At 39.0% G+C, this 23,058-nt stretch overlaps 1 protein-coding gene across 1 annotated transcript in view; it reads left to right on the top strand.

Annotated features, from left to right (window-relative positions):
• fmn2b (formin 2b) overlaps nt 1–13,363 on the top strand; it is a 59,683-nt gene extending 46,320 nt beyond the window's left edge. The window contains exons 19-22 of the mRNA XM_071901680.2: nt 4,749–4,800; nt 9,356–9,505; nt 10,814–10,895; nt 13,303–13,363. Of these exons, the coding sequence (XP_071757781.2) occupies nt 4,749–4,800; nt 9,356–9,505; nt 10,814–10,895; nt 13,303–13,329 (311 nt within the window). The 3' untranslated portion in view covers nt 13,330–13,363. The remainder of the gene's footprint in view (nt 1–4,748; nt 4,801–9,355; nt 9,506–10,813; nt 10,896–13,302) is intronic.
• Nucleotides 13,364–23,058: the final 9,695 nt, after the last annotated feature.

The raw sequence follows: 23,058 nt of genomic DNA, 5'->3' as shown, positions 1-23,058 counted from the left end.
CGGGTTATTATTGTTGTGTGTTAATTTATCTGAGTCTATCTTTATCATTATCTGTGCACTATTGTTTTATTATTAACTTGTCTACATTTTTTACTACATGTCTGCCAAAATACCTGCCGGTATTTCAGTAAATATCAGCATTTAACAGAGAATTTAAACATAATTACAAATAGTCACTCGTTATTACCAGAAATTGCAAATTACTTTCTGATTATTTCTATGTAATTACACAGTTGTTACCCTGTAATTTGTGTACCGTAATGTAAAGTGCTACCAATATTTTTAATTTTGCTGAATATTGCAATATTTTTGGACAATACTTGTGGTTTTTAAAAAAGTTCGGGTACTTATACATATTTTCTCTAACATGCCACTTTGTGTATGCACAAATTGTCACACAGCGTGTGCACATACACATGCACAGGCCAATCATACTGTAAAAGAGGGTACATCAAAAACACATTGTTCTCTCTTTCTCTTGTTAAATCCATATGACTTCAGTGTGGGAGTGTTGATCTGTGGTGAAGCTGATCTCACTCATCCAGGCAGCTGACATTTGATGTTGCCATCCATGTGCTACTACTTAGAGGCCTACTGTATCTGTCATGTTGCTGAATGTTACTGTATCTGGACTTTACTGTATCTGTTCTGTAATAGGACTTTACTGTAGCTGGACTTGTTCTGTCCTGTAGCTGGACTCTACTCTATCTGTACTGTTGCTGGACTGTACTGTTAAAACAAAAGAGATCATTGTTGATTTCACAAAGTCCGAAGTCACTCTCACCCCAATATCCATCAATGGAGCATATGTTGAAATTGTTAGGGACTTCTTCTTAGGAATTCTTGGGAATCTATATCTCACATTCCCGCTTTTAGTCTGTCAACAGCAGTTGTATCCTGAAGAGGGCACAACAGAGACTGCACTTCCTGAAATTTGGCTTGTCTGCCAAAACAAAACCAAACTTGTTTTGCCATCCTCACTGTAGGCATCACATTGTGGTTTGGCACCTCACTGAGACCACATACTGTTGAAAAGAACTGTAAAATTAACATAAAAAGTCACATACTGTTGAAAAGAACTGTAAAATTAACATAAAAAGTCATAGGTACATAATTACCACAAAGGAGATGCCACTCGCTGTAAGATGAAGGCAATAAGAATCATTGAGGACTCTATTCCTACTCTATTCCTATTAAAGGCTTAGCTGATGAAGACACTGATATATAGCTGGTTTGACTACTGTTGACAAAATGTTGACAAAATGCACTTATAACAAGTTTACTCGCTCGCTTCATCGATTCCGCCATTACAACAATGTTTTTTCATGAATGGGAGGGGGTGAGGGCCGCTTTTAAACGGTGAGGGAGGTGCCAAGCTAGTTTTAAAAAAATGAAAAGCTACTGAATGGGCCGGGAGGAGCTTCGTGCCGGACCGGAATTCAAGCCTGTAGGGCTGAAAGCCTATTGTTTTTGTGCTGGTGTATTACTATTCATCAGGGGTTCGAGCCCATACTGCTGAAACCTTGTTGTTTTTGTACTGGTTAGAGTTTCGAGCACATAGTGCTAATAACCCTAACCCTAACCCAAGCTTGTGAAGTTTGAAGTCATTTTTAAGTTTCATGAAAAGTGAATCAACACTAAATCACATAGTGCAGGAAACTCTCTAAACTCAAAGCAGGTGTTTGGCATCATCTGTCAAAGGCAAAATACCTGATTTGATATCACTGATTGGAGTGTGGCCAGGCTTTAAAATTTCAACCCATAGACAGCAGTGCAATTTTCTAGCTGATGTGATTTAGTGTTGTTTTATTCATTAATGGGGGCACAATAAAGTTGTATGTGATTAAGTAGCATATGCTTCCCTTTAGTTATTTTCTTCTAAGCAACACCATAACAGGAGTTTGGCTCAGTAGGTAAAGTGTCAGCCTCTTATGTGGAAGATTGTTGGTTAAAATCCAAGCTTGTTTTTTCCAAAGTCATAAACTGCCAAGCACAAGGCTCATTATGAATGACTTGAACAATATACCATGAACAATGTGGTTACAATTAAATTATAAACTTGACAAAAGTCACATGCTCATACAAAATTAGCTGTAACTAATCAACTGCGTGTCCAAACTTCACTAAACTTGTCTGCTTGTCTGGTTACCTTTTCTACCTTCTGTAATGTTTTGTCTATCTGTCTTTTTATATTGTGCCTGGACCCTGCAATCGCCACTTGTGGCTACATTTAGGGTTTCGAGCACATAGTGCTACAAACACCACTGTATTTGTTAGGATTAGGCAAAACCTGTCAACAGATTAACTAAGAATAGTTATCCCGGATAGCTCAAATGACCTTCCACTACAAAATAGCCAGTATATGAAAAATGAATATTTCTCAATTGATTATAGACAATATGAAAAATAATCCCAAATATAGCCGCAAGCAGCGATTCTGTGGTTCAAGCACTCATGGCATTTTACACCAATTTCAGCTATATTTTGGAGGGCACTCCCACATGCAACAACCACAGTCAAACTTGCCATTTTGACTATGCTTGCACCTACAGCATGCATCCAGAGAGAAAAAAATTCATGGCATTTTTGGTGCCCCCTATGAGATGATTTGGAATGCTATTGCAGACATGCTTGATGATCTCTGCTGAAGAGTTTTTGTATTGTTTTGTAATGATTGGAAAGACGTTCAGTGACTTACAGCTGGTTTTGTGTTAGGCCACGCCCCTTGTAAAGTTAATTGGTTGCTCGTGGGCATATTGTTTATCTGATTTTGCTGAAAAATGGTTACAAAGTCTATCTCAATTCCCTTTGGCTGTATACCAAGTTTGCTAGTGGCAGATGAAAAAGCTTTAGTGGAAACAACAGTTTTTCACAGTATTAAAAATGATATAACATTGTCATGCCATTAGGTGGTCCCAAGGCAGATGGATAAAGTTAGGACAGCTGGATCATGTTACCAAGTTTGGTGTCAGTCGAACCTGAATTCTGTGAGATACAGCCTTTTGAAATTGCAAAATGTCACCACAGCCCCCCCTTTTAGCTGATTTACATGAAATGTGGTACATATGTTTGAAATGCCTTTTCAGATAATACTGCCAAGGTACTGATTGTGCACATTAACTTTGATTTGCAAGCTATTACATGGTTACATCACAGGCCAATTACCGATTTTGACTAGTACATGGTCCTAGAGCATGTGTACCAAATGTCATGCAATTTCAACAATGGCATTATTGGTTGATTTGAAAATGCCATTGCAGACATGCTTGTTGTCCTCTTGTGAACAAGTTCACCAAGCTTTGTGTTGATTGCACCAATGGTTTTTGAGCTGTGGCCAGTTTTGTGTTAGGCCATTGCGAACTTCATTCGCTCATGGCAGCCATATTGGTTGTCAGACTTTGCTGCAAAATGGTTACAAAGTGTATCTCAAGGCCCTCTGGCTATGTACCAAGTTTGGTGTTAATAGGTGAAAAACGTCCCCCTTAGGGACATTTTTTTAAATTATGTAAATTAGTCAAAAGAAAACTTTAGGCACACTCAGGAGAATAAAATGTGTACCAAGTTTTGCGTCAGTTGGACTCTACTACTAACCTTTATTTAACCAGGTGAGTCCCATTGAGATTACAAGATCTCTTTTTCGAGGGAGCCCTGGCCAAGATAGCAGCAATACAGTGTGGCAGCTTAAATTTTGGACCTTTAATTATAGTGCCCCATTAGCACTATGTGGCTTTAACCACGAATAATCAGAACAGTCAAGCAGAGAGGTAACAGTAATTAAATTCTAATAATTATTCAATAGTTTCAGAGCACAGCAGAAGCAGTTTCTTTGAATTAACCATTTTTGTCCGTTTAAATAGTTGTTAGAGAAAACATTCTGTTTTAGTTGGATGGGAACAGCTTCACCAACGGACAAAAGCAGCTTAAGTCTCAATTCTTGTTACGAAAGTGCACAGATTTGTGCACGGAGAGAACAAAGATACAAGCTGGTGGCAGGTTCATTGCTCTCTGAATAGTGAAGCAGACAGAAAAGACAGGGCAGAGAGAGGGGATGACACGCAGCAGGGCAAGGGTTTGCGCTCTAGCGATTGAGCTAGAGCAAGTTTTAAATGGTTTTCGCATTTCTTCTTTACAAATCAGTCCATGAACAAAACATTTTTCAATTTCAGCTCATTTACACATGAACCAGTACAAGTTCAATCGATGTGTGTGTATAGGTGTGAAAAAGAATGGGAGTTTGGGGAAGAGTGGTTTTGGGCTGGAGAGAGAGCCAGAGAGCTCTAGGCTAGGAATGGGCTAGAGGGAGAGAGAATCCATGTGAGACAATGGGAAGCTGGGAGAGTAGTAAGTTTTTGGGGAGACACACACACACACACACACACACACACACACACACACACAGTGTGGGAAAGCTGCTGCCATTGCTGTGATTGTTGTGTTTTAGCTACAGTGAAGAATTGCCCTGGTTTCCTACCACTTCAAACACTGCTGCCATAGAGAGGGAATCAATTCATGCACACACACACACACACACACACACACACGCACACTAACACACGCACACACACATTGTATGTATCTAAATTGTATTGCAAATGCATATTAACTAAAATCGATCAGTTCAATCAATCTTCTTATCAAAGAAGATGGATACTGGGCAATTACATCAGCAGTTGCAGGCTATAAAAATACCACTATTTAATCATATTTTACCTTTCTATTGACCTTATGTTTTATTCTTCTTTTCTTAGCTAAAAGTGAACTGGAGATTCAGGAAGCTCAACTTGGCAGCACTCACAAAACGTAAGAACAACCTCCTTCTTTATCTGTCTTAAAGGTCCCATATTCTACAGTTTCCAGTGTTTTATTTTCTGTCTTGAGGTCCATTCAAAGCTGTGTGTGTGGTGTCATGTACCAAAAACACTCTCAATCCATTTTTACATGTTCATTTTCCAGCATCTCTCTGAGCCTTGCCAACAACAGGCTGTTTCTGTTGCTGTGCCTTTAAGGCTCATTAATATTAACAACCCCTCTGTTCTGATTGGCTAACCGTTTCAAGAGTGAAACGTGAGACACCACAGACATGGCAGCTACAGACAGCGAGAGACAGGGAAAACTCTCCGGTAATAAACAATGACAACCGCTCAACCGCTTTGAAAAAAAAAACACACTAAAAAACACACTAAAAAACTATTATTTCTTACAAAAATGATAATGAGCAAACCTTTGTGACACCACAAAGTTACGGAAGTCCAAACGGCTCGTTTAGAGGCTCGCTTTTCTAATATGGATTGTGTGGATTTAGTTGGCGACCGTGCGTTTTGATACTTTCACCATGTTTAGATAGACCATCCAACTCCTTTATCATCACAGAGGCAAGGGGAAGCCTGTTTTACACGATGTGGGACCTTTAAGGAGCAGTGTGGCCAAAATGATAATTCTATATTGTGTATTTTATTTATTGTGTAAATCCTACTGAGAGCACAGTTTCTATGCCAATAAGCACAAGATGAAGATAATTGAGATCATTACATATCATGGTTTTGTTAAAGTCAATACATTACCCAATATCCTTTGGTGGTACAGGCTACCAGTGTTTATTAAAGTAATAATCTGCAATTTTTTCCATATAAATAAATGTCCGTTTTGCTACTTTGGTTTGCCGATTGGTACAGTGAGTGAACGAGACGGATATTGACGCCATTTCGAGCAAATCTTCACTACAGCCAGTGGATTTAGAAAAACGGTTGCGTGTGTGCAGTCGTGAATCTCCTCCACTTCCTTGTTTACACTCCTAGTCATAGGGCTACCTCACATAAACTGAAAAAGCTTGATAATGACTGAATTTTCATTTTTGGGTGAACTATTCCTAATATATATATATATATATATATATATATATATATATGTATGTTTATACACACACACACACATACCCACATACAAAGTGAACATTAAAGTCGAGATGAAACGGCATTTCGAGAGTATCTAACTTCCGTATCGTGACGTATTTCCGAGTGAAACAGGAAAGACAGGCGGGACATAACGTTGGGAGGAATTTGATTTGAACGTTGAGAAGTGGGTGTGTCATAACACCGAAGACACACCGAAGTACCATGCTGTTGCTAGCTAGCTAACTAATGAATCTTAGCCTCTTAGCTCTGTGCGCTAAAAGTTGAAGATTGATTGATGGGTGGATGTCATGATATTATTGGTTGAAATTAGTTACGGGCATGCTTACGTAAGCACACGGCATATTTTGTTTTACAGGAAGAAAACATGATTGAATTTTGATATAAGAATACAATGAAATTGATTTTTGGTATTTTTTTGGCATATATTGTTAAATAGGTGCACAGTATGACCGGGGATGTGATCTAAAAGGGTTAAAAAGGCATTTTTCATTTCATGTCGTCTTTAATGATGTGCTTTACATTCAGGAGATCACATAAATAATAAGAAAGTAGCCCAGTATGCCCGTATGACCTTAAGGTCATATGGCCTACCAGGAAGTCCTTTAATCATAAATTGGCATAAAGGAACCCAAAACATTGTCCTCTTCATTCAGGAGATAACATAAAAAGTACAAGAGTAGACCTTTATGTCCATTATGTCCTTATGTTCTAATAAAAAGAAGAGAAAAAAAAGAAAAAAGTTTGGCCTACCAGGTTGTCCAATGAAGGTAGGTTTGCGATCAATATAAAGTTTCCGTGGGACAAATAGTAGCCACTGTGTCAGACTATTACCAGTAGAATTGACACAGAAGTTAAAAGGTTCTAAAAGCTGGACCAGTTGGGAACCATACCAGACTAAAAAAACCAAACACAGGACCACAGACAGAAAGATAAAAGCCAATTTTATTAATTGATTAAGAGGTCACAAGCACAGCAGTTTACTTTCCTGGTTTGTACTCTAGTTGTCCATATACTTCCTTCCTTCCTTTTCGGGGAGTCAGCTTTCCTTCTTTAGGCAGGTCTTCTGGTCCCACGGCTCTCACTGTCTGGTCAGCTCTGAAACACAGCTTATATACACACCCTACACTAATTACTCATGCATTTCAGCTGTGTCACTACAATCCTCACCACCCTTCCTAGTGCATTCAGGTCCACTGCAAACAGATTTGTGCAAAGAGTCCACTCTATTAAATTTCACCAAATAGGCCTTTTCATGCTGCGCAGACTCCCTTTCTGTCCACTTCATGACAACTGTTTGATTAAAACTTTGAATTAAGGTACGTCCTCCGCATCCTCGTGAGTGCTGAATACTTGTTGCATGGAACCTTGAATCAGCTTCAGCCTAGCAGAATATAATAGGAAGGTTTAATCCTAGTTTCCTCATCGCGTCCATAACTGGAGAATATGCTCAACGTCTGGTGATGGTGCAATTGCTGTAGTCAGCAGAAAAGAGAGTGTCTCCATTTCCAAGTTTAAAGGGAGATTTACGGGAAGCATGTAGAACCCAGTTGCGGTCAGAGCAGCATCTCCTTTGTCTGCAGCTAACAGAATGCAAGGCTGTTAACAAAAAATGAGACTTGACCATATTACCCTTATTATAGCTACACTGGTTGCTAGTAAATTTTAGAATTGATTTTTTTTAGAATTGATCCTAAAAGCAGATTCCTTTTGCATCCTGTCTGTGAGCCCCCTCCTGATAACAGATCAGCACTGTGGGGGAAAACCATGGGATCATAAAGAAAGGACATTGACCTCAACATAAATTACCTCATTTCCACCCCTACAAGATGGTACCAATGAACAGATTTTGTAAGCAGCCATAAAACTCCAATACACAGCCCTGTCTCTGAGAGTCCCCAAAGAGCCAGAAAGTCTGGGATGAGACACATCAGAATGTGCCCAAAATCATGAGAAATCTTTGACACAGACTCACGTTCAGAGTTCCGCAGTCCAAACACAATAGACTGAGGAATTATTTTATTGCCCAGTCAATTAGGTTACTGAACCAAGACAGCAGGGCAGTCAGGAAAGTGCAAACAGGGAGCCCTGTGCAATAATTGTGAAATGTGCAATACCTATACCAAGATTTTCGGAGGAGGGTGCAATATAGGGGTAACCCAGGGTACCTGCTTTTCTGTTGCTTATGTATTGAGTGTAGTGTGATTATGTGTTTTATGTGCGATGTGATTGTGTCTTTACCCTGTGTATTTGTATTTCATTTTTAAAATAGAGCTGCTATGACGCATAACAAATTTCAGAGAAATCTGACAATAAAGTTATATTGTATCATATTCAATTTCTTCACCTTTACATGGGGCTTAGATAGCCATGTGTAATATCAAAATGCTCAGGAATTTGCGCTGAGTATAGTAGTGTCAATGTTACGATGGTCAGTTATATTGGATAGATCTGGGAGCCAAAATGTATGTTTTACGTATATGTAATGAGCCGTTTCCTGCCATAACACTAGACGTACCAGCCCATACACACACCCCTAACCTGATCACAAAAAAACCCACAAGCAACTCAACCCAAGCGGACTTCATGCGCTACGTGGTCGCAACACGTGCTAAAGGAGTCTTGACAACAACTTTGTTCCAAAGTTTGTCTCCAAAGACAGACTCATCGGCGTCATCATCAGTATTGTATGTTCACATGATCATCTATTCCTGTGTCATTGACCATAGGTATACCTCATATTCACTTATTAACTGATCTTGAGTGTGCTTTAGTTCAATAATAAATATATTCCTTTACATAAAGTCATCTGCTGTGTTCATTGTTTGGGTTTAAATTCAAGCAAGCTCGGAATTCAGTCCTTCAGATGTTGACACTGTCTGTTATCTGGTGCCCCGTTTTTAATTCTCAGTGAAGCCAACGCTAATTTATATTGATATCAGACACAATCAGTACCTATTCACACTACTGAATAGCGGACTAATATCCGCCATTAATTTTAGAGGAAGGCCAAAACAATGTACCTTAACACGATGCTTCCTATGTGTCCTACCTGAAAATTTTGACTTCCTAACTAGAAATGGCAACTAAATAGGAAGCTTCCTTGGGTTTGAGACAGGGTCATAGTGTTTGGGTGGAATGAAAACCTGCATACTCTGTCCTCCATGGCACATGGTTTGAGACCCCTGATGTAAACAATGAGGAAAGGTTTATGTCAATAGCAACTTAGTTCATACTTGCCTCATTGGGAACATTCCTTGTTATTAACTGCGAATTGATGATGATGATTTCACACCTTGTGAAGGTGTTCAGCCAGTGGAAAGTCTGCAATGTTTGGCTTGGTCCAAGTGTCATATTTTCTATCTACGCATGTAAAAAAGTCAACAATGTCAACAATGATGTCAACAAGAAAACTTGAGCTACAAACTAAGATTGTGTCCTGCCAGGTTCCTGGAGCTGACGGTGTTCTTCTCTGTGAAGGCCAAGTCAGGAGAGAAGGAGGTTTCACCCAACACCTTCTTCTCCATCTGGCACGAATTCTCCTCCGACTTTAAGGACCAGTGGAAGAAGGAGAACAAGATCATTCTCAAGGAGAGGTACATTAAGTCTTTCTTTCTTTCTTTCTTTCTTTCTTTCTTTCTTTCAGCAGGGTGTGTTTTGGCATGATTGTGCCCCATGTGGCAGCAGGGCAGAGCTATAGAAGAGCCAGGGTCACGATTCGTTGAATTGAGAACTTGGAACTCCAATGATCCTAAATTATATGACAAAGTCACCTCATTATCGTGTGTTTGCCAACATAGATCAAAGAGCTGCTGCATCAGCCAGGTTAGTAGTAGATTTTCTTCAAAATGTAAATGTTAATAAAAAAAATTGGCCACATCCAAATGAATAATCCAGCAGCCTGCTGCTCTCTGCATCAAAGAGGGCGGTGCTGCACAAGATAGGTAGCCAATTCACCAATCTCAGTTCGTTATGCCTGACAAAAATTGACATTTCCCTCCGAGCAAGCTGATAGATAATTTGTTTAATCTAACCCAGCTTTGTTTGTAGTTGCAGTTTTTGGATTTGGCGTGAGACAAGTTTGGGGAGCATGAGACAGAGCCAAAAGCGTGAGAGTTGGTAACCCTGATCTGAAACAGCATTTACATTATAGGACACCAAAATTCTCCATTGAAACCCAGACTAATTCTTTTAGGGTCAGCTCTTTAAGGCAGGGTGACCCCCACCCACCTAACCACCAACACATCTACCCCATGGCAGGGAAACTCTGGCATACTGTCTTCAAATGAAGAATTAATTCACAAATACATTATTGAACAATTAAATGAATAAATAAATCAAATATACAAATTAAATGAATATATTGGTCTAACCCTCGTGTGGGGGTCAGGATTGTGTTTTGAATTTCTAAAAGTTGACATTAAACTTTGGAAATTAAGTGGAAAAGAGAAGTTGGTAAACCGTAGTGAGACATAATGAGAACATAATGAGACACCACACATACACACACTTTCATTATCAGTTGTTTTTTACAGCTCAATCACAGCTGTCAGAACCACACAACCCATGGAAGGATTATGCAACATTGTGCATGTGTGTTTTTGATGTTGATCTCTTGTATCAGTGCTCTGTGGCACAACAACCCGTGTGTGTGTGTATATGATTCTGTATGTGTCTATAAGATGCAGTACAAGTTACACATACAGCTGATGTTACCAAGGAGACTAGCAGTGATTCATTTTTCCTCTTAATCAGCCAAACTGTAGTGCCGTTATTTTATGTGTGTGTGTCTGTGCCCTTGTGTACTCATTACATTAGAACATGTTTTTGCCATTTTAATTCCCTGCGCATTAATTGAATTGATGTATTCAAATTAACTGTATACTCTGTGTGCGTGTGTGCAGGTTGAAAGCAGCAGAGGAGTGTTTCCGGCAGGCCAAGGAGAAGGCTTCCTACAGCGTCAAACCGAAACATGCCTCTGGCATCGTAAGTTAACCTTTGACCTTCAGTTTTCTGATTCCGTTTTCTGATTCTGATTGGAAATGAATACCGCTTTCCACCTCTTCCTAACATGGATAGGGCTGGCTCTAAACTGCTGGAGGCCCTAGGCAACATTTTCTGTGGAGGTCCCCTTTTAAAACAAATCCTACCCACCATCAAGCAATAAAGACTGAATAAAAATGTAGTGTTTGAAGCATTGTATGTTTGTTATAAGATACAGCACATGAATATCAAAATAAAATGTAACAAATACAAAGGTGAATGTGGCACTCTCCACTTGGACATGAGCTTAAAATGAAAACTTTCAAGGGGGCCTCAGCCAATAGATCCATCTTTTGCTGGGGGTGGGCCTTCCCCGAATCAGTGCTTTTGATTGGTTTTATGATCAAAAAACCAAGTTGCACATGAATTGAAATTCACAAAACACCGCAGAGGTTGCAGGTTTTGCTTAACAAACATGTGACAGCTCTTTTATATTTTATGAAAAACTGGTGTTCCAATTATGTTGGCCAGGGAGTGTATTTTGATTATTAATTTAGTCGTTTTTTCTATTTCTTGTCCCGACGGGTCTGATCTACTCTGCTGATAGACTTTGCAAGGGGCACTTGGTTTGAATCCAACCTGTCTGTCTTCTGAATCTGTTCAGTACAGTAGGATGTTGGTTTGAATCCTTGTCAGAGTGTTCACTTCATAGGATAAGGTCGTTCAGCGTGTAGATTTTCTTTCCTGTTTAAAATTGTTTATGAGTATGGTCTTTTATGGCTGTGCTTAAAAAAGCCTATGTTTAAGGATACATAACATTTAGGTTGGTGTTTTTACTCCATTATTATTGATGTCATTGTAAAACTAGGATGCTGTCGGGGGCCGACAGCAAGGGTATATCCCCGAAATTCCCCAATCCTCGAAGGCCCCATTAAGTCAAATGTAATAAAAAGCCATTCAATAATCACACAATGAGACTCCAGGGTTAATCTTCCCAATTATATTGGTTGTATGTCCCAACTATTTTTATTTCGCCAAATAATAAAGAATTTCCTTCTTGGGCTAATCTAAAGTTAATTATATTATTATTACTCCTAAACACTCCAAAATGAACGGATATAATGCTCAAGGGATTGTCCCCAATAATGCCAGTACAGCAGCCAGAGCTGAAACGTGGAAGTTTGCATTAAGTTTACTGTCAGTTTTGTCATATTAGGCTGTTGAGCCATCAGGCCCCAAGCTATCAAGTTCTGATACTGAAGAATGTAATAGCAAGTTAAAAGGTGTCAATATCCAACTTCATATTGGCTTTACTCTGTTTAGCTGTACACTCAAAATGCTGCTGTTGGGCAAAATCTGGTCAGATCTGTATGGAAATTGGTGTGCATGTTCCACATAAAGGTTGGAACACGATTATCAAGTTTCATAGTGATTGGTGAAATTCTGTTTTAGTTCTAAGCCAAAATGTCATAGGCCACGCCTACTTTCACTAATGACGACCAAACTTCAGATTTTGACTAGGACATGGTCCTAGAGCATGTGTACTGAATTTCGTGTAGTTTTCTGGCCCTTGCAGCGCCCCCTATTGGTCAATATTTAAATGGCTTTGCACACACATGTTCATTCATTATATGTGAACATGTTATCCAAGTTTCATGATGATTGGACCATCTGTCCCAAAGTTATAACAATTTAGCTTATAGGCCACACCTCCTTCACAACTTTAAGAGTTAATATCTTCAGAACAACAGTAGATATCAACAATCTATGAACAAAATTTAAAGAGGGTAGGACCATAGATGCTACTGACCGATTTTGGTGGTAATCGGTCAACTGTGTAGGAGGAGATGTTAAAAATGTGATTTTCAAATAAAAAATAAAAAATATCTCAAAAACTTTCCAAGCAAACCTTGAGGTGCTCATGGCAAATTTGTAGAGTACGGTTAGGTGGACATGTGTACCAAGTTTCATGTAAATCAGACAAACGGTGTGGGAGATACAGCACCGGTCGCGTCTGCCGCCGCGTCCACGCGACAGCGGACCCGGTGCTGAACGAGACGGCGGACGCGCCGATGGGCGGGGTGAATCCATAATATCCCCGAAACTCATTTCGGGGATATAACTACAAGTTTAATGCTTTAATATCTCATCAATAGCAAGGCCATGATTACAAGGGTTACAAGTTTAAGTCTAAACCACCTACTTCTAGTTTAAGATGTCCCCACTTTCGGATTTATTTGAATACAAAGAATTTGGTGGGTGAACAAATACAGATACTAATACAAATAGTAACATCTCTGAACACCCAGGATCATTCACCTCCTCTCTGCAAAACTGCTACTGTGAGTAGGCTGCTTCACATCTATGACACTGTGTGTCCTTGTTAACCTATATGTTCTCCCTTCCCCAGAAAGCCAAGCTTGGCATGAAGATCTGAGGACTCGGTGGACTTTGAGGCGCGTTTGTTTTACTGACTTTGTGCGCCAGGAGTGAGTAGAAGACAAAGGAGACAGGAGAGAAAAAGCAGGAGCAGGACAAGTATGAACTGCATGTACCTGCAGATGAGTCTACACTGGAAACCAGGACCCTTGTTTATTTTTTTCAGTTTGATCAGTTCTTTTTTTTATCAATCATTTTTTTTTATTTGTGAGAATAACAAACAAACAATAAAGATAACAGGAATTTGAGTTGGTTACTTTAATTCAACCTCGGCATAAACAACCCTCCACTCCCTCTCCGAAATAACCTCTTGGATTTCCATCTCCCACTTAGTTTTTAAATAAAATGAATTATATTCCTCTAGTGATGTAAGAATGAAGTATAGGGAGGAAATTCCAGTAGCTGTCGATGTTTTTGCCTGATATTGAATCAAGTACTTTTCTAAGGTGTTGGGAGTTTGGATAGTTTTCCATTCGCTATGCTTTTGGAGAAAGTGTCTAAGCTGCAGGTATCTATACAAATCTGTTTTGGGAATGGCATATTTATCCATAATCTCCTGAAATGACAACATTTGTCCATCATGAAGGAGTTGGTGGACAAACATCAGGCCATATTTGGCCCATTTCTTAAAGCCAACATCTAGTGTAGATGGGGGAAAGTTATGTAAATAAGCGATTGAGGACAAACTGGATATTGATGTGGACATTTTAAGTTTTTTTTTGTATTTCTCTCCACACTCCACACTCTACTCACAATCAATTTCTCTCCACAATTCGATTGTGAGTAGAGTCCATTTGTTAAAATCAGGATCTCTTAAGTTCGGATTGGAGAAAGGAAGAGCTGTTAAAGGTACCGAGGTACAAAAATATTTTTCTATATTGAGCCACCGAGTACTTAAATCGTCTGTCATCCATACAACTAGTGATTTGAGTTGTGCTGCCCAGTAATAGAGTTTGAAATTGGGAACAGCTAATCCACCACATCTTTTAGGGAGCAGCAATGTTTTGTAACGTATTCTTGGGCGTTTCCCTTGCCAAATAAAACAAACAATAAGTCATCTTATTTAGTGAATCAAAAATATGGATGGGAATATGTATAGGTAGCATTTGGAAAGGGTAAAGAAGTCTCGGTAAAATATTCATCCTCACTGTCTCCACCCTACCCATCAAAGAGAGGGGTAGGATATTCCATCTGTCCAAATCTACCTTGATTCTATCTAAAAGTTTCTTATAATTGGCCTCAAACAATTTATCTAACTGGGGAGGGATAAAAATACCCAAGTATTTAATAACAGTAATAGGCCATTTAAGGGTTAGGATATCCTTAGTGTGTTGGGAAACAATGCCTCCTATCACCATGGCTTCTGTTTTATCCACATTAACCTTATATCCCGAATAGTATCCATATTCTTTCACCATTTTCATAAGGTGGGGGACTGATATATGAGGCTCTGTTAAGTAGAGGAGCACATCATCTGCGTACATCGAGATTTTGTGTTCCTCTCTGCTAATTTTAATGCCTTTTATGCATTTATCTTCCCTTATCAATTGTGCTAATAGTTCAATGCATAGATTAAATAGTAAAGGTGAGAGGCTGCAGCCTTGTCTTGTGCCTCTAGAATAAAAGAGTCTGAAGTAACACCATTTAAACGCACTGCTGCCTTAGGGTTGGAATACAATATTTTGACCCAATTGATGAAGTTAGGGCCAAATCCAAACTGTACCAGTGACTGAAAAAGGAATTCCAAAGACACTCGGTCAAATGCCTTTTCGGCATCAAGGGAGAGGACTATTGATTCATCTGTTGTTCTCTGAGAGTGTGCCATTATATTAAGAAGTCTCCTGAGGTTGTTACCGGAGAATCTACCTTTCACAAATCCTGTCTGATCTGAGTGAATGATGGAGCCGATAATTTTCTTTAGCCTATGTGACAGGATAGTTGTTAATATTCGGTAATCGCAGTTCAAAATTGATATGGGTCTGTATGATCCACACTGAGTGGGGTCTTTTCCATCCTTCTGAATGACTGCTATCATTGCATCCCCCCATGTGGAGGGCAATATTTTTTCCTCAAAAGAGTAGTCGTAGGCACCTAGCAATAGTGGAGATATAAGCTTGATAAACTGTTTATAAACTCATTGCAAAAGCCATCTGGTCCTGGACTTTTGTTTCTAATTGTGTCTATAACTTCTTCTATTGTGATAGGTGCTTCTAGGTTATCTACTGCTTCTAAAATAGTGGGAAGTTTAGCTTAGTTTGATCAGTTCTGCCTGCCGTTTGGATCTGTTGCCTTATGTTACTCTGCTCTCCAGCTGTCTGACGCACGAATCAAACACACCCAGGGAAGGATTCTGCTGCACGGCCACCATGCCTAAACTCAGCAGTGTGCTTGATTTGTTGTACTGTGTCAAACAGATGCACTACCATTGGGAATCATATATTGTTTGGATCACCACAACTCACAGAAACAAATCAGATGTACAGTATACAGCAGATGGAACAATAATTTACTTGCTCTGCAGTCTTATACACTTGTGAAATAACAAACATCTCACTTATTCAAGCTTGTCAGCAGAATGGTAAAGGCACACATGCATTATTTGATGCATAGCACTGGGTTCAGTAGTGTCCTATGGCTGCAAAGCAAAACTCAACTCAAAACACTAGATCTGGATCTGGACAAGCAATCTCTGTTTCACCAACTGCACAAATATGCACTCTTAGAGAGGATGTGTTATTTCATCACAGTTGTGTGTCTAGTTGGGGCAACACATTTGCCTTACTTTTCTACACAACATACAATCAATGTATTTAATATATATGTGTGTGTATATATATATGTAAATATATATATAAATAATTGAACATATTCTTAACGTGTTGAAAAGTAACACAAATGTGGGTTAACCCAGACGAGAGCCATGGACATATCCTTTTAAACAGCACAGTAACAATTTCTCCGTGGTCATCTCTGCTGCATTAACTTTCAAATATAACCACAATGCCATTTGTGATTCTAGATCCTGGCTGCTGAGTCAGATTTAGCCTCTCAAAACTGAAAAGATAGGGATGGAAAACTGAAATCAGGTATGTGTTTTGTACAGCAGTGTGTTGATGGGCAGGAAAATAATGTCACTGTAAACTATACATGTATAACTCCACGTTTATTCACTGAAATGAGATGTCAGGCCTTCAGCATTACCAGAGATACCATAGGAATTGTAGTGTGTGTGTGTGTGTGTGTGTGCGTGAAGAGTAACGGCTGGCCAGTTAAATTAATTAATTTTGTCATCACTGGTTTATCACATCTTTGTGTAAGAAAGCTATCTGAAGGAGGAAGGATGTGATGTGTGCAGTGAAGTACAGCTATTGACTTGAGATGCAAAAATTATTTTATTGATGTAAAGTAATAAATTGTTGAAAATTGTTGGAAGATATGTTTTTTTTTATTTCATTAATGTCCTACTATGTTCCCCAGCATGATAGTCAACAGGACCTTGAGTGAGGTTTAACAACTTCATGTGCAATAATTGTGTTTCTACATGTACATCAACAGGACGCATGTGGTTTGGGAGCAGTGTAATTTATGTAAAACAAAGGGAATAAATTATGCATTATATTTGGTTTCATGCAACTGTTTTATTTTGATAGCAATTTCAGCATGTTTTTTTTATCAACAAGGCTGAGTCAGTTTTTCTCTAAATATTTGTCATATCTGTCATTGTCTGTTCAAATCCTTGACAAGAGTAGAAGACTGGTTGTACTAGACAGCTCACAGTGGCCAACACTAGAAGATGGTAACACTTACAACAATGATCAGTCATAAGCCATTTATAAGCTATTGCTTAATAATGAACTAATAATCAACAAATAATTTATACATGTTTTTGAATGATTCATAATTAGTAATTATGAACATATAAACATTCAAAAATGATTGATCATAATTTGTGAATATTTTATTAACATAATTACTGATTATTAATAATTTAGAAACATGTATAAATTATTTGTTAGTGATTGTTAAGTAATGGCTTATTATAAAGTGTTACCCTGTTGGCCACTAAGCAGCTCAAATATTTTACTACACATTAGCATTAATAGTTGATGATGTACAAATGATTTACAAATGTTTAAAAACATCTATAAATAATTTGTAAATGTTTAATTAGTATAACTAATTATTACTCAGATTGAAATCAGTTTGAAAGCATGTATTAATGATTTGTTAATTATTAGTTAATTATTAAGTAATAGGTTGTAAATGGCTCATGACAATCATTATTATAAAGTGTTACTTTTACATTTACTGCAAGCACACAGAACCATTTCAGAAAGACACTTGAGCCTCACAATACCGTATTTCCTCTAATAGTGGCCTGTAGTCAATTAAAAGCCGGGTCTCCGATAATGGCCGGGGCCGTCGTCGACACAAACAAATAAAGGCCGGTCTCAAATACAGGCCGGGGGAAAAAACAAAGGAAACAAGACTAGGTCAAAACCTAGTATATAGCTGCACCGTGTCCGTCTCCTCTCTCCGCCGCTGCCTCTCCACCGCGCCCACGGCCCGCATTGATCCTCCCGATCCAAGCCCCGGACCCCCGCCGAAATCTCGGCCGGATCACCGGGAACACATCGGCGCCCAGGTTCAGTTAGCTTCAGTTAGCTTCAGCTTACATGCAAACAACGGTGGATACCAGTAAACTCCTGGTGCCTGTTTGTAACTGTAGTTTGTAGTAACGTACAAGTGCCACAAGATGGCTCGGCCGGCGGAAGTCTCTGGAGCATGCCGTCGTCGATTACCGTAATTATCGTAATGCATCGCAGTAACAAAAAAACGTCTACCTAACGTACCCCAACAGAAGCAGATCAGAAAACAAGGAGGCTTCGTACTAAAATATGAGCAAATATACTTATCAAACAGAGGGAATTAGAAATAAAGGCCTGTCTCTAATATAAGCCTGCTTCCAATAAAGGCCTGGTACCCTCTGCAGTTGAGGTAAATAAAGGCCCGGGCCACTATTAGAGGAAATACGGTATATAAATTCTGTATACATAATTTATTCATTTGTTCAATGAATTTGGTGTATATATACATATTTTCTCGTAATGTACCATTATATGATTCAGTTACTATGCTGGTTCTTCTAGTATCATTTATATAACGCATCTGTTTGTTCAAAATGATACAATACTCTTTCCAATATGGTGGCAGAAAATTCTTGATGGTATCTCTTACAGCCCTGCTCCACCATAGATATATAAACATAGATACCGCGTTCGCGATTTGACGTGCGTCTGCGTGGTCACCATATTGGGGCAGTCAAGAGTAGACCGCTTGGAAAAATGCCACAAGCGTGTGCGGCATTTGGCTGTACAAACAAAAGATACATACAAAACAGGGATTGTGGGATAACTTTTCACAAGTAAGTGGCAATTTTATTGTATTTTACTATTATCTGAGTTAGTGAACGTGATATATCGCTTCAGACGGTCCTGAAACTGACATGACACCGTCGTGATGATGGCTAACTAACGAAAACATAACGTTACTGAATAATTGTTAAAGCACAACGTGACTAGGGGTAAAAGTGATATTTACTTAACAATTGCCTCATTCTTTGTGTTATTTACTTTATAGAAAATTATCAGCTGGAATGTGTTTGTGCTCATGAAATACACGCTAGCTAGCCTAAATTAGATCTACAAGGCCATATTTATGCTGCTAGCCTAATGCACTGACTGCACCTTTCAGCTACATGCCAGAAGTAATTTTGAGATGGCCTTCTTTTTGTCAAAGGTTCCCAAAGGATCCTTGAATAAGAAAAACTTGGGCCATAGCTGTCAGATGGAAGGATTTTGAGCCTAATGACACTACAGTTCTCTGTAGCTGTCATTTCAAGGCAGATGATTTTGACAGAACTGGGCAAACTGTGCGTGTGAAGGAATATGTGATCCCTTCAGTTTTTGCATCCTTTCCAGATCATCTTAACAAAGTTAGTGTATTTTCAAGTCATAAGATTATAGTGTTCTTTGTGGTAAACAGTGTTAATATATAGTGGAAACTGACTGGAATGATGAGCATACAAATTATCTCTTGCTAACATAACTGGAATTTCCACAAAACCTGATATTAAAAGTAAACTTCCCTTTTAGATTTTACTAATATTGATTTTAAATGTCTTTTACTTCATTTAAAGGTGCCCAATAAAGCCAGGTCAACTAGGACGTCAACTAGGAGGTCAACTCCTCTCCATTTGAGGACGTCTGTAGTGTGATACTGGACCACAGTTACCTGCCAACTCGCTTCGGGGGTCTGACGGAGAATTCACTGGTGTATATTGGAGGATTTGTTGTTCGGCAGGTGATGAAGCAGCTTTCATGCAATGTGTGCCGAAACGGTTTGGTGTCTGATGCTGTGCCAGCATCATTTTCTGACAGTTACCACCTGTTGACCTTGAAGAACAATGGAGGCCTGATGATTCCATCCATAGGTACTGTCAAGGTGATCCGCTCAGCAGAGCGCTGCATTCGACAAACCACAAACATTTCATCAGCAGCTTGTCAATGCAGCGTTTCCCTTGTCAACCACATGGTCCGGTCCAACATAGGCTCAGAGGATGTGTTCAATCTTGGTGACCATATTATTGAAACTCAGAACGGCATTGACAATCATCACTTTTGCATTATCTCATTAGTTGTCAGCAACTTCCACAAGTTGAGGCAGTACCACATTGCCAAACTTCACACTCTGCAATTGCAAAGTGGTAGCTTGAGACAGAAGCTCTGTAAAACCATACTGTTTCAAGGATATTAATCCTTAGAACAGAAGATGTTCATATGTTGTGGCAAAGTTTGAGATGGAGAGGAATAGAGTTTGTCCAAGACATGGAACTACTTTGACTCTGTTACCTAGTAGCTCTAGAGCCCAATTATTTTATGTTTATATATGACTATGCACTCTATATTGGAACATTGGTCTCAAACACTTGTTGAAGCACTACATTGTACATATCAGTGTCTAATGTCAATAATCCCACCAATATGATGTCTACATAAAGAAGGCCCTCCAAAACTTTGGGTCAGGACTCCATTTGGAGTTACATTAGGACTATGGTAAGACTATTTTCATGTCTTTCAAATGTTGAGATTAGATGTTACAGAGTAGCATACATTAAGACTTAATTCAGAATTTTTAAACGGATTGTAACCTACTGAATGAATTAATGAAGATGAATGAAAATGAAAATAAAATATTATTTGAGATTTACAATATTTGTGACATTATTTGTGTAATGGCAACTGTCCAGTCTGCAGAAGTGGAGTTATCTTATGTGTCTAGGGGTGTAGTCTTGTTTATTTTATTAATGAATTAATTAAATTATTAATACAATGACAACAAGCAACCAAGCGGCTTTATAACAATATAATAGACATAGAAATCAAAATTTTGGAGAAACTCACAAAAGCTGAAATTCGAAATAATTACGCTTGATGTTGCCTATTCATAGACCGGAGACTGCATGTCCCAGAGGAAGTTGTGGCTATTCAGAAGAATGTTTTGGCATAGAGATGACTAGACCCGTCCCCAGTTACTGAGTTTTAATTTCAATAAGTAACCTGCATTATGTACATTTCTCACGTTTATAACAAACCAAATTTCGTGAAAATCGGTTCAGAATTAAGCGAGTTGCAGTCGATTTAATAGAGAAGTCTGCATCTCTCCATACACATTGCATTTGTTTACTAGCGGATCTTGACCAATATGGCAATCTCCAATATGGCGGACGCGCAGACGCATAGCTGCAACATACAGCAGCGGCCAATGAGGTATCTACGTTTATATATCTATGTGCTCCACTACAGACATTGGGTGTTATGCATTGCCATCAGCCGTAGAGGGAATGCTTCCTTTGGAATCAATGAAAGCTCCTCCACTGCCCATACTGCATTGCATCCAATGGCAGCGTCCAAGTTCAAGCTTCAATTTTCAATTCTGAATGGCATGTTCATCTTTTTTGCGATCAACTTTTTATTGAATTTCTCTTTAGAAGGGGTTCAGACATTTTACATTGGCATTTTACATTTTCTTAAGAAAAAGAAAAACATATTTGCCCCCCCTCGCCATCACCCACAGAATTTACAAATATATAAAAATACCCATAATTTATCCCCATATTATCCTCCCGCCCCCACCCATCCCCACATCCCACATCCCCTGTACGTACCCCCCCACACACACACACACCTTCAATAAATAATAGGAAATGGTAATAATGAAAAAAATATATATATACATATACGTATATACATGTACATACATACATACATACATATATATATATATATATATATATATATATATATACAACCCCAACTCGGAAAAAGTTGGGATGGTATGGAAAATGCAAATAAAAAAAGAAAGCAGTGATTTCTAAATGTACTTTGACTTGTATTTCATTGCAGACAGTATGAACACAAGATATTTCATGTTTTGTCTGGTCAACTTCATTTCATTTGTAAATATACATCCATTCCTGCCATTCAGGCCTGCAACACATTCCTAAAAAAGTTTGGAAGGGGGCAATTTAGGGCTAGTAATGAGGAAAAATAATTAAATAATGATGTGATTTGAAACAGGTGATGTCAACAGGTGATTGTAATCATGATTTGGTACAAAAGCAGCATCCAGGAAAGGCCTAGTCCTTTAGGAGCAAAGATGGGCCAAGGATCGCCAGTTTGCCAACAAATGCGTGAGAAAATTATTGAAATGTTTAAAAACAATGTTCCTCAAAGAAAGATAGGAAGGGATTTGGATATTTCACCCTCTACAGTGCATAACATAATTAAAAGATTCAAGGAATCTGGAGGAATTTCAGTGCGTAAAGGGCAAGAGCGCAAGCCTAAGCTGAATAACTGTGCTCTCCGATCCCTCAGACGGCACTGCATCAAGAACCGTCATTCATCTATAAGCGATATAACCACATGGGCTCAGGATTACTTTGGCAAACCTTTGTCAAGCACTACAATACGTAGTTACATCCACAAATGCCAGTTAAAACTTTACTGTGCCAAAAGGAAGCCTTATGTTAACCGTGTCCAGAAGCGGCGTCGACTTCTCTGGGCTCGGAGGCATCTGGGATTCCATCACACAGTGGAAACGTGTATTGTGGTCAGACGAATCAGTATTTCAGGTCTTTTTTTGGAAGAAATGGACGCCGTGTGCTCCGGACCAAAGAAGAAAAGGACCATCCAGACTGTTACCAGCAACAAGTCCAAAAGCCAGGGTCTGTCATGGTATGGGGTTGTGTCAGTGCCCTTGGCAAAGGTAACTTACACTTCTGTGATGGCACCATTAATGGCGAAAAGTACATAGAGATTTTGGAGCAACATATGCTACCTTCAAGACGACATCTTTTCCAGGGACGCCAATGCATATTTCAACAAGACAATGCAAAACCACATTCTGCACACATTACAAAGGCATGGCTGTGGAAGAAGAGGGTGCGGGTGCTGGACTGGCCTGCCTGCAGTCCGACCTGTCCCCAATAGAGAATGTGTGGTGCATTTTGAAACGCAAAATGCGACAACGAAGACCCCGTACTGTTGCACTCCTTAAGACTTGTTTGCAGGAAGAATGGGACAAAATTACACCTGAAATGCTTCATCACTTGGTGTCTTCAGTCCCCAAACGTCTTTTAAGTGTTGTGAAAAGGAATGGCAACATT

This window comes from Centroberyx gerrardi, chromosome 20 (assembly GCF_048128805.1).
Source record: "Centroberyx gerrardi isolate f3 chromosome 20, fCenGer3.hap1.cur.20231027, whole genome shotgun sequence".
In the NCBI taxonomy this organism is placed as follows: Eukaryota; Metazoa; Chordata; class Actinopteri; order Beryciformes; family Berycidae; genus Centroberyx; species Centroberyx gerrardi.
Note: the sequence above shows the minus strand (reverse complement) of the source record. Positions and strands in the feature narration are given on the sequence as shown.